The sequence below is a fragment of the Perca fluviatilis genome, chromosome 2 (genome assembly GCF_010015445.1).
Source record: "Perca fluviatilis chromosome 2, GENO_Pfluv_1.0, whole genome shotgun sequence".
Classification (NCBI taxonomy): Eukaryota; Metazoa; Chordata; class Actinopteri; order Perciformes; family Percidae; genus Perca; species Perca fluviatilis.
The window spans coordinates 43,871,883-43,885,072 of record NC_053113.1 but is presented as its reverse complement, the minus strand read 5'-3'; the positions used below and the strand labels follow the sequence as shown (position 1 = coordinate 43,885,072).

The following is a 13,190-nucleotide window of genomic DNA, read 5'->3' as shown; positions in this document are numbered from 1 at the left end:
ATGCAGCGATGCTTCTGTTGCCTCGAACGTCAGTTTCGGAGCATCAGAAAACAACACTCACATTTAAGTGACACCGCAATGAGGCACCGAAATCAGCGTTGCTATTCGTCCGGTAGATACCGGGCACTGGTGCCATATTAGCACCAAATTTTCACAGCAAACGCACGTGTGTGGAAAGTGGTCGCATAACAGCTGAAATGTTGTGTTGTGCACAAACGTAGTGTTTAAACCAAAAAAAGACAACCAAATAAAATATTGATTTCTTTTGAAATAAGATTTTCAAGTTTTGATTTGTTTTTATATTTAAAAAACAAAAACAAATATTGAACAGGTGGATGCCAAAGGGGACAACCAGAGGCCACGAAACAGTTGCCAATTGACTCGATCTGGTTTCCAAGGGCACCGTTACTATCGAGCCCTGTATCGTAAAAACATACCCAGCATACCCAATATAACTTTTACCTTATCCACCTTGATTTAACGGACATAAATGTTTTAAACTAGATAATACCTTGATTTTACTTACTATTTGATTTTACTATTGATAAATTTGTATTGCTTGTATTAATGTTTTAATTAATGTTTTGTAAGGTGTCCTTGGGTGTCCTGAAAGGCGAAAGGCAAAACAAATAACATTTATTATTTAAAAACATGCTGCACAGTGAGGAGATATTTCATACACCAGACATAGAGCTGGGCGATATATCGATATTATATCGATATCGTGATATGAGACTAGATATCGTCTTAGATTTTGGATATCGTAATCTTGTAATATAACATAAGTGTTGTCTTTTCCTGGTCTTAAAGGCTGCATTACAGTAAAGTGATGTCATTTTCTGAATTTACCAGACTGTTGTAACTGTTCTATTATTTGCCTTTACCCATTTAGTCATTATATCCACATTACTGCTGATTATTTATCTAAAATCTGAAAAAAGTGTCAATATTTTGTGAAAGCACCAATAGTCAACACTACAATATCGTTGCAGTATCGATATCGAGGTATTTGGCCACAAATATCGTGATATTTGATTTTCTCCATATCGCCAAGCCCTAACCAGAGATATTTAATGTGGACCTGTCCCACGCAGTTGCGCATTCATATCCGAGTCAGCCAATTCATATCAGAGTCAGCTGTCATTCTCTTTGTCACTGTTAGTAGTCTGTATTGTGTAAGTGTAGTTCATACACTTAACTGATAAACCAGAGAATTGTAGAGTAACCCCCTCCCCAAACTAGGGGTGCACCGATCCGATATTAGGATTGGATATCGGCCCCGATATTGACAAAATAGCTGGACCGGGGATCGGAAAAATTAACATATCAACGGGCCGATCCAGTTTTATCATTTCTTTTCCTCCGTCGCAGCACCGGGACCCCTGTTAACTGCGTACCCTTCATACATACGTAGTAACTTTATAACACAACAATTAATAACCCACAACTAACTCTCTTTAAAAGGATAAAACATATAGCATATAACAATTTGTGATTTAAACAGTTTCTAACACTAATAATTTTACATTTACAAATGTACACCGCCCAACGGCATGCTGGGTAACATTATAGCTGCTAGCCTAGCTAGCCAGGTAGCATAACAGTCTGTTAAGCTGGGAGAGATTCCAGTCGCTACTGCACATTAAAGAACCGAGAAGAAAGTTAGCTAGAGGACGAAGAAAGACTGGAGATACACCAGAACGTGTGCTCAAGAGAGGAGCCGTCTGTTGTTCCGAAGTTTTTCTTTTTTCTAAAAAAATCAGACATAATTTAGCCACTGTTGTTGCCCGTCGCTCTAACGTTACTTGGCCGTGCTAACGTTACCGTGCTAACGTTACTGTGCTAACGTTAAAGACGTGTCACTTCAAGCATGCAGCGGAGCAACATTATGAACGCAATAACAATCCACCTACGGTGCTGCTACAGACCGTTGAGAAAGACGGGTTCAGAGCAATGATTAAAACATTGGATTTAAGATGCCTTGCCTCGCTGAAATACGTCCGCCAACCTACTAACATTGTTCAAACAGCGAAGGAGGCTGACAGCGGAGCTACGTTCAGTCGCCCACTACAACCACACTACAACAACCTAACTTACCTGTGGCCAAGGTAGTGTTTATACAATTAGCTTACAACTATTTAGTTTTGAAAGGGAAACAATGTTAAAGTTGTTTGTATGTGTAGGCTATTCATTTCCATTTGAGTTTATTTTACTACTTTGCAGTTTGCACAATAAAAATAGTTTAGAGAAGCTACAGAAAGTAACCGTTTCATGGATTCTCCTTCATATAAAGTTATTGCATAATGTCGTGGAGCCAAACCCTTTTGTAATCAAAGCTTTTAGTAAACATGATGACATTAACATGTTTTTGTGATATTCTATATACTCCTGACAGTAGAAGCCATAATAAACCTATATAAAAATTTAAAATAAATAAAAATTGAATAAATGACCATTATTGAAGGCCCATTATTGTTATTTATTTAAATTTATTTTAAGAAGTTTGATTACATTATATTTTCGATTTGAATGCACAATTGTTTTTTAAATAACAAATAAATAAGAATTCAATACATTACATCTATGTTATTTTGTCTTAGTTAGAAAAGTAACATTTAGTTAGGAAAGTGCCTTTTGTCTCTTCCACATGGTGGAAGGAAGGTATACAGTTTATTATTAATTCAGCAACGGTATCGGATCGGTATGGACAGATACACAAAGCCCTGGCATCGGTATCGGGACTGAAAAAGTCAGATCGGTGCATCCCTACCCCGAACTTTTTTAAACTAACAATCAGTATTGGCTCTAAAAAAAACACACAAAAAAAACATATCCATTGATCCCTAATAGCATAACAATCACTACACTTATTGTGACAGTGCACTATTACACAGAAGAGTCAAAGTTTTGTAAAAGCAATTCAAATGTCAAGTATTATAGTTTTTGGACAGAGTACCTTCTCTAAACTGTTGATGACTGCTAGCTGGGCAGGCTTCTTGAGAGCTCTAAACTTCAACACAGTTTCTGGAAGAAAACAAATAACAGAATTAACACATACATAACAGACATTGGTTCAACCTCGATCTCAATTTCTTCATCACTTCTGGCTTTCATGTAACAGATTTTTTACATCAAGGACCCTTGAAGAAGAACCAATTCTTTACCCAGCCCTAAGAATGTTGTTACATTGTTACAATCTATTAGAATTTTCAGTGGCCTACACCCAAGACAAGCTCTCAGAAAATAAGACAGATCTGAAATGTGTAACAACTTCTAAAACATAACTTCCTTTAAGAAGTTCTGACCTTAAAGTGATGGCTCGGAGTAATTTCACCCTAGGGTCCTTTGCACCATGACCTCGAGCCAAACACCCCCCCAGAAGCTTTTTTCACCTGGGTCTAACATTGGGAGAGTTAGCGTAGAGTAGCGTTAGCCGCTGAATAGCTTAGCGCAGAGGCTAATGGATCCGAAGTGTCTCTTAACATTACCCCACTAATAATGCCCGAAATGATACCAAGCGTCTACAGTAGTACAAATAGGTTATGCACTCATAAAACGATGGATTGTAAAGTTTGTAAGTACACCAGAAGTTTATGTAAATAACACTTGCCTGCTGGCTTCTGCTCTCTGCTGCTGCTGCTGCTGCTGTTACTACCGGGCAGTAAGAGTGCTTAGGGACATCTACAAATTACAACACCGAAAAGAGATGCAACAAAAATATTTTTTTATTTAACTTATTTTTTAAAGTAAGTGCTGTAGTATAACTAGCAGGAGACAAGTAATAATTGAGGTAAGTTTGGAGTACATTACCTTATTTAATCATTAAATTATAAATAATTTTTGTTGCAACTCTTTTCGGTGTTATTAATGTAAGCTACTCTGATATCTTCTTGTAACAGCAGCGGCAGCAGCAGCAGAGAGCAGAAGCCAGTAAGTGTTATTTACATAAACTTCTCGAATGTCTTCAAATTTTTACAATCCATCGTTTTATGGTGGTATTCCATACTATATTTGTCTTTGAACGTTTCGTCAATTATGGGTAAGATTTGGGATATTCTTCTAAGCGTAAACTATTCAGCTGATAACGCTTTCCTTCATCCCAATGTTCGACCCAGGTAAAAAGCTTCTGAGGGTGTTTGCTCCCGGTCGAGTGCATATTCTAGAACCCTAGGGTGAAATTACTCCGAACCATCACTTTAATGTAAACCTGCGTGAATATTAAAAGCGAACCTTGTAACAGCCTCTTCAGCTTGGAGCAGTCCACATTGATGTATTGCATCAGCTCTATGTCATGAACATCCACATTGTCCTCAGAGCATACCGTCAGCTCCTGTAGCCTGAGGAGACACCAAAAGCACACATGAATTTTGTTGCTTTGAATGCAGTCAGAGAGATTCAAAAAAATTAACTCAGGTTTTTACCCTTTATCTGGTAATGCAGGGCTCCAGACTAACTTTTTTCACTAGGAGCACAGTGGCCCCCTACTGAAAATTTTAGGGGCGCAACCAGAAAATTTAGGGGCACACACCGTAAATCAACATGCTAACCAAATATTCACATTTCTACTAATTTCCACTGTATTACTAATAAATACTTTGACAATAGATGCAGAAATTACAATGTGCTGTTTCAAATTCAGTGTCACTTTTGAAGATGTAACATAGAAGGCACCATTGCTGTCATGACAGTAAACAAAATAATTTAAAACTATACCAGCTCTGGTCTGCAACTACAATGAATTCACCTTAAAATTAAACATGTATTGTTTAGGCTATCTGAACCAATATTGGTACAGATACCTGAAATTATGGTACATTTTTGGTTTCTTTCCCTCTGTAATTACAAAACAATTATTTCAGTTGTAAAAATAATTCCAAACCTGTTTATCCTATGTACTTAGAACATTGTTATTTTATTGTTACACTCTAAAGAAATTAAAAAAAAAATAAAAAAAAAACCCTCCCCTCTCCTCCCAAACCCATCCCTACAACCTGTTAAATTGAATAATTATTCATTTCTTACTCACTGTAACTTGTTTAGCCTGTTGTATTTTCATCATGACTGTTTTCAATTGCTCTTTAATGTTTCATGTAAAGCACTTTGAGTTGCCTTGTTGCTGGAAGGAACTGTAGAAATAAAGTTGCCTTGCCTTACAACCTCAGCCTGTCAGTCAGTCGCCAGGGCACAATTGCACACAGTTGAGCCTGCTGCTTGTCTCAGAGGAAGTGTAACGTCAACAGCACCGTGACTGTTTTTAATATCATATTGCAGCAAACGCTGTATGTGTGAAGTTTTTAAAAACTAACCATACTTGAAACCACTTTATCGGCATCACTCACTGTGACTTCAACAAAACAGCCGACGTAGTTTGCGCCGATCGCACCTCTGCGTGTTTGTGTGTGTCGGAGCGCACCGCTCTCTGTCAATTTTCAGAGAGGACAGATAAGTTTGCGCTTACGCGCTCAGGTACCGAAATTTCGACATTTAACGTGTAAAAAACGGGGGCAAATTTGTGGTCGCACATGTGCGACTGGATGTAAAATTCAGTCGCACACTCTAAAATTTTGGTCGCAAAATGCGACCATTTGGTCGCAGTCTGGAGCCCTGTAATGAAAATTCTTGAGCACATAACTTCTTTTCCAGCATCACCCTGCTCAACATCAACATACTTCAGTAGGGCTGGAACCGTATGATTGAAATCATTATCATGATATTAAAATTATATTTTCTAATACGTAAATGCATAACAAATCAAAATATATAAAAAAATATCAAAATGTCAGGAAATGTGTTTAGTTGGTTTGCATTACATTGTTAAATAGTTAATTTTGTTGACAAGAAAAAAAATTAAGATCTTTGTAAACTTAAACAAAATTCAATACTTTTCTTTTTCTTTAAACAATAATTTTTTGGGCATTTTAGGTCTTTATTTGACAGGACAGCTGAAGACATAAAAGGGGAGAGAGAGGGGGGAATGACATGCAGCAAAGGGACGCAGGTCGGAGTCGATCCAGGGCCCGCTGAGTCGAGGAGTAAACCTCTATATATGGGCACCTGCTCTACCAACTGAGCTATCTGGGCGCCCCAAAATTCAATACTTTCAAACCAACATGAGCACGGCCACTTACCAGTGTCTGTCCAGAGTATCTGATCGCTTGTCAGCCCTTGGCAACAAGGGAAAAAAAAGTCTTTCTTAGTCATCCTTTTTTACCTAAGCAGATTACTCCAATTCTCCAACTTTCCTTCGTGATTCCACCAGGAAACCACGTTTACAGGCTGTTATTCCCTGGAGCTGACATCGGTAAACACGAGAAGAAATTCAAAGACTGATTATGAAGCGCAAGAGGCATTACTAAGTTTAGTTTTATCATAGATTGACCATTAAGCGCAAGATGTGTCACTAAGTTTAGTTTTTGTTGTCGAGGGGGGAACTTTAAACTATTTTTTGGTTGGGGGTTTGCTGGGATCCTAAAGAGAACTGTTTTGGTGTTGAGAGAAAAAACTAAATTGCTGCACTAAGTTACATTTATTAAGCTTAAGACATATTTTAGTTACTTTGTTTACTTAGTTATTTTTGTAAATTTTTTGTGCAGCTCTATGATCTGAGCAAATAAGTATTGGATCGGGACTTGGTATCAGCAGATATTCAATATTTAAAACATCAGATCGGGGGCTCAAAAAAGCTGAACGGGACATTCCTACTTAGGACCCCACGGGTACCCTGACATGCTATTCCAGCAACCTGGCCTTATGACAAACTGGGTAAGTGAGCTACCTGGTGGAGATGCGGCTAAAGACGGCGTTGAAGTTGTTGCAGCTCAGAGAGAAAAGGACGGCTGAAGCTGAGGCCCTGAGCTCAGCGGCGTGCTGGTGACCCTCACGGTATGTATGGATGAAATGGCAGATCTCTGGAAGCAGCTGTTTGACCAGCATGGTCTCATCCAGACGTAAGCAGTCCTTGGATTGCTAATGAGGGAGGACAGAGAGGAGAAAGACAGTCAAATCCTACGTCACAAACACCTAAAATAACAATACTGGGCTTACTCAGTGAACAGGTGTCAGCCAGACATCACCAAAAATACAATTTCTTTGTTATTGTTATAGAATTCAGTGTTTTTGCTATCAGCCAATTGTTTAACTACCCTTCTAAATTGGGGGTGGGAATCACCGGAGGCCCCACGATACGATATTATCACAATCATTATGTTACAATATTACTGCGATTTTAAACGTTATGGCGATATATTGCAATTTCTTACCCTTTTTCCAACTTCAAATTATGCCCCTAAAAAAACTTGTCAACATCTATTATCTAAAAAGATACATTTCTATTTGTTCATCTCACTTCTATTTTATTGATGCAAAATGGGATTGTTAAGCATGTGCAATTTATATAATAAAAGATCGATACTTCAAGGTTATCTTAATCTTAACTTCTTACAAGGTATATTGGCAACAGGGACCTACTGGGGTTGCCCCCAATGATTCCAATCATCTGTCCAGAGGCCCCCCAAGTCAAATCTCCTTTTGTTAGTTGAATCATTGCACTTTTGTTCTTGTCTCAAGTTCAGTAAAAACTAGTCAAACAAAGGTTTATGAACTATTTATTGAAAACAATGACTAGGATACATAACATTAACAGATAATTTCGAAATAAATAACTATTTACATATCAAACAGACTAAGATGATAAAAAAAAATACGTATGAAGTGTAGCCATGATGTGCTTTGTCAATTAAATCTGGTTGGTTTGTCAAATGTTATGATAGCAGATAAAATACCTGAATACCCGGAGCCCAAATAGGCTATTATATGTAACTTTGTAACTTAACCTTAATACATGTTATTAAAAATCTCAACACTGTCTGTGTTTTGGAGATCGTAAACACACTTTTTTGCAGGCTACTATATATGTCCTTATTGCATTCATTAAGATCTCATCTGAAGGTTTCTGTTATTCAAAACACCTCTTAGTTGTAGTTTAAAAGTTTTACATCCAACTTATTCGGGCTCAAGTCCATAAATACATGGATTCAGGCACGGAGAACGAGAACTGAAGGCTCAGTTAGCAACGATTAGCTCCATTAGCAGTTATATCCGGGTAGCTCCATTATAAAGATATGGAGTGGAGGAGACTGCAACAGACAGGGGTAACAACCAAACTCTGATAAATGACGTTCAGGGAGCATTTCAGTTTGTTAAAGGAACACGCCAACTTATTGGGACTTTAGCTTATTCACGGTAACCCCCTGAGTTAGATAAGTCCATACATACCCTTCTCATCTCCGTGTGTGTTGTAATTGTCTGACGGCTCCACCGGTAGCTTAGCCTAGCACGTATCCTGAAGGTAATCAACTCCAACTAGCCTACTGCTCCGAATAAGTGACAAAATTACGCCAACATTTTCCTATTTACATGTTGTGATTTGTATAGTCACAGCGTGTACAAATAACAAGGTCACATGAGACACAGCCATCTTCTAACCGTATATAAACTGTGAACTATATTCTCAGAAAGGCGAAGCACTGCTACTTGGGTGGAGTGATATGCTTGCAGCACCTGAGAAGCCCCCGAGCAGAGTAGTAATGCTTCGCCTTTCTGAGAATATAGTTCCCAATTTATATACGATTAGAAGATGGTGTCTCATGTGACCTTGTTATTTGTACACGCTCTGACTATACAAATCACAACATTCCAAACACTTATTTGGAGCAGTAGGCTAGTTGGAACCGATTACCTTCAGGATCTGTGCTAGGCTCAGCTACCGGCGGGGCCGTCGGACAGAGTTACAACACGCACGAACATGAGAAGGGTATGTATGGACTTATCTAACTCTGGGGGATACAGTGAATAAGCTAAAGTCCCAATAAGTTGGCATGTTCTTTTAATACAGTTAATCCCACAGCAAGACCACCAGCACAGTATTGCCAACTGTTTTCCAATGAAAGTAGCTAGCACTATCTCCAAAAGTCGCTAAAAGTAGCTAGATGACATCATACGCTCATTTGCATATCTGTGACAACATTGTGCAATAATTTGCATAAAGCTTAGTGGCAAGGTAGATCGAAAGAAATAGAAATCTTAAGCCAAATAATCACAAACTCAATACAGGAATTCAGAGTATATTCAATTATAATTTTACTAAGGTAGCACATATTTGAAGTAAAAAAATAAATTCTACAAAGTAGGCCTACACGATATTGGAAAAAATGACATTGCGATAGTTTTTTTCCTGCGATATATATGGCGATACGAAAAAAGTAGGCATGTCAAACGATTAATTTTTTTAATCGTGATTAATCGCCAAATTTATATAGTTAATCGTGATTAATAGCATGTTTTATCACATGAATAAAATTGTATTATTTTGCATTTCAGAACGGTTTTTAAGTACATATTGACAATGGAAAGCAATTCTTACCAGTGTATCTGGATTGGGAATCAAATGAATGAAAAGAAAGTTACTTTATGAACTTGACTTTAAGATTTGTAATTGTTTAGTATTTATTTACTGTAAACAAAAGAAAAATGTGTGAATCTGTCATTACTGCACAATTCCTCCAAGTAGGCCTACCTAACCTAACTAAGATGTAACACTTACACTTTGCTTATACAGTACAAACAAAATGGTCCAAAACCAGATGCCACAGCAGGACATTTGTAACCTTTACATTTTTTCTAATAAGGAATGTAACAATTTTCCTGGACAGAAAAGGGGGTGGACAATGTCCCAAATGACAAAAACAGTAAAAAAAACAATACAAACAGTCCTAAAACCGTATGCTGATATACATAGTCAATATAGTGTGCACTAACTCCTGTGTAAATAATTTTGAATATTCACTGACGTCCAGTGATCACCGGTTAATGAGACAGCGTTTGCACTTTGCAGCAGTTCCAGTGTGGCTGCTTTCTCCGTGGAGTACAGGCTGTGTGTGCGTGAAACTACTGTCCCCCTCGACAACTTTTTAAAAGTAAACTTTCCATTCAGAATCCTATTGGCATCTATTTCGGTGTCTCGCGCTCGCCATCCACTCAAAGCATAACGTTAGCCTGCTACTCTTTGGCCGGCTCGCAAGCCCAAACAAATGTGTGCGGCGTGCCTGTTGTTTTGTTTCCGGTCTAGCTAGATCCGGTGTGGTGTTGTAGTTTTTCTAACGTTACTAGCTGTTGCAACAGCATGTGAAAAAAACTACAAAGTTTGCTAGGCCAAAAAGAATGTTAATCTCGCGCTAAAAAAATTGACGCCGTTAAAATGGGTTTGCGTTAACGCCGTTAACGCGTTTAACTGACAGCACTAGAAAAAAAGACTAATTTTTAAAAGATGACATAAATAGCTCTATTTGGAAATAATAAATCATTCTTAACTACTGGGGTGATTTTGTAGGAGAGTGCATCTACATAGAAAATAAAAAAGGAATGTGAACCATTCTTTGTTGAACTTTGTTCTTTGTTTGCTTTACAAACAGCAAAGCAAGTAAGCGCTGTGACTACTCTTCTGAACTGATTTTGGATAGGGAAATTAGGTAGTTAACACTGCTTGACTGACATTACACCATTGTATTCATATAATACTATCAATACAGGCTAAAGTGAATGACATTAATTATGCATGCAAGTTGCTGCCTCTAAATTTCAAGTTGTAGTCGACTAGCAGGGCCTGCTTGTTTGTTTGATAAATTGATCAACATTGTTTGTGATTGGTGGTTCGCTGTGCATGCAGACCTGCATCTCACACACCAGCAACAAACAGTGTATCCCAGAACACTTAAATCAGTGTAAATTACATTACATCAGACACAGACTGCTGTTGTAGATTAGTTACGTTTCCAGCTTCGCAGCTCCGAACCCTAACGTTAGTTGGGACCGACACCTTGTTTCTTTAGGCAAATTATATTAGCTTTAGCCTGGCTGGTAGCGGCTTTCTGCAGTGAAAAATGAACGGGAGATGTCGTGATAACGTTGCATTAATCAGGTGATTTCAGGGCTCCAGACTAACTTTTTTCACTAGGAGCACAGTGGCCCCCTACTGAAAATTTTAGGGGCGCAACCACAACATTTAGGGACACACACCGTAAATCAACATGCTAACCAAATATTCACATTTCTACTAATTTCCACTGTATTACTAATAAATACTTTGATAATAGATGCAGAAATTACAATGTGCTGTTTCAAATTCAGTGTCACTTTTGAAGATGTAACATAGAAGGCACCATTGCTGTCATGACAGTAAACAAAATATTTTAAAACTATACCAGCTCTGGTCTGCAACTACAATGAATTCACCTTAAAATTAAACATGTATTGTTTAGGCTATCTGAACCAATATTGGTACAGATACCTGAAATTATGGTACATTTTTTTGGTACTTTCCCTCTGTAATTACAAAACAATTATTTCAGTTGTAAAAATAATTCCAAACCTGTTTATCCTATGTACTTAGAACATTGTTATTTTATTGTTACACTCTAAAGAAATTAAACAAAAAATTAAATAAAACCCTCCCTCTCTCCTCCCAAACCCATCCCTACAACCTGTTAAATTGAATAATTATTCATTTCTTACTCACTGTAACTTGTTTAGCCTGTTGTATTTTCATCATGACTGTTTTCAATTGCTCTTTAATGTTTCATGTAAAGCACTTTGAGTTGCCTTGTTGCTGGAAGGAACTGTAGAAATAAAGTTGCCTTGCCTTACAACCTCAGCCTGTCAGTCAGTCGCCAGGGCACAATTGCACACAGTTGAGCCTGCTGCTTGTCTCAGAGGAAGTGTAACGTCAACAGCACCGTGACTGTTTTTAATATCATATTGCAGCAAACGCTGTATGTGTGAAGTTTTTAAAAACTGTAACCATACTTGAAACCACTTTATCGGCATCACTCACTGTGACTTCAACAAAACAGCCGACGTAGTTTGCGCCGATCGCACCTCTGCGTGTGTGTGTGTTTGTGTCGGAGCGCACCGCTCTCTGTCAATTTTCAGAGAGGACAGATAAGCTTGCGCTCAGGTACCGAAATTTCGACAGCAAATTTGCTGGTCGCACATGTGCGACTGGATGTAAAATTCAGTCGCACACTCTAAAATTTTGGTCGCAAAATGCGACCATTTGGTCGCAGTCTGGAGCCCTGGATTTAGTTCATCTTTGCAGCGAACATAAAACACTGACTACTGTAGCTTTACTACCCATGGAAAAGCATCTGCATCACTGTGTCAACGGCAGCTGCCGCTTACGGTACTTTTCTACACACCGAGAGCCTCACTTCCCATAACAAACCCTGTCGGACTAACGTTACGTCACATACACACGTTGCCCACATGGCTACCTGTCTTAAAGGGGAAGGCTCGGCCGGTAGCAATCATGTAATAGGAGAACAGTGAAAGTTTACTTTTCAAGCAGCAAAAAGGTTTTAGCGTCAACATTGCAACGTCCTGTGAGGGGTGGCTGCTCCTCAGTCACAGAACAGAAGAGAGAGGTGACTATTTTGGAGGTCACAAGAGAGAAAAACCTTGTTGCTAGTCGCTTTTGTGAAAAAAAGTCGCTAAGGGGGTCCCAAAATTCGCTAAATCTAGCGACAAAGTCACTAAGCATCAGTGCAAGTTACTACTAACTTTAGCCTCTGAGCCTGAAGTGAAGCGTTGACGCTGTCATACTTTTGAAACAGACACGTATAACTTCCTCTACTGTAGTCCAGTGAGTCTGATCTGGATTGTCCACCAGGCGGGTCTTTGCTGCTTTCCGACTGCGCCCGTCTCGTGAATTTCGACTTTAATCTCAGAGAATATCCAAGTTTTTTCTTGTAAATGTGCAACTTTAATCTCTAAATAATAGCTCCTCCCCTGGCTCCATAACTATTTTTCTTGCAATGGCCCTAATACGCCGTCATAAGCCGCTTTCTGACCGGAGGGATTTTTGCAGTTCCTAGAACATAACGTTCCTAGAACCCTTTTTTTCTCCTGTTCCGACTGGACCAATTTGGGGATAATTAAGTTCTTCTGGCCACAGTTCCTGTAACTCTTTCAGCTCCTACTTCAGGGCAGGGTCTTTTCCCTGTTCCGCATAGTGGTAGTTAGATGGCTGTCATAACAAAAGGTCAATTCCTACGGCCACTTGGCCAGTCTGAATGCAAATGGGAAAACCGGTTTTGGGGTAGAGTAGTTGGTAGAACTGTTTAGAAGTGGACTGTTCA

At 38.7% G+C, this 13,190-nt stretch overlaps 1 protein-coding gene across 7 annotated transcripts in view; it reads right to left on the bottom strand.

The window, feature by feature from the left end:
* Positions 1-13,190, bottom strand: part of nf1a (neurofibromin 1a) — a 393,989-nt gene that overhangs the window by 335,485 nt on the left and 45,314 nt on the right. For all 7 annotated transcript variants that reach the window (XM_039824923.1, XM_039824958.1, XM_039824930.1 and 4 more), the window contains exons 4-6: positions 6,776-6,966; positions 4,231-4,337; positions 2,957-3,024 (exon numbers count right to left, since the gene is read on the bottom strand). In XM_039824923.1, coding sequence (XP_039680857.1) covers positions 2,957-3,024; positions 4,231-4,337; positions 6,776-6,966 — 366 coding nt within the window. The remainder of the gene's footprint in view (positions 1-2,956; positions 3,025-4,230; positions 4,338-6,775; positions 6,967-13,190) is intronic.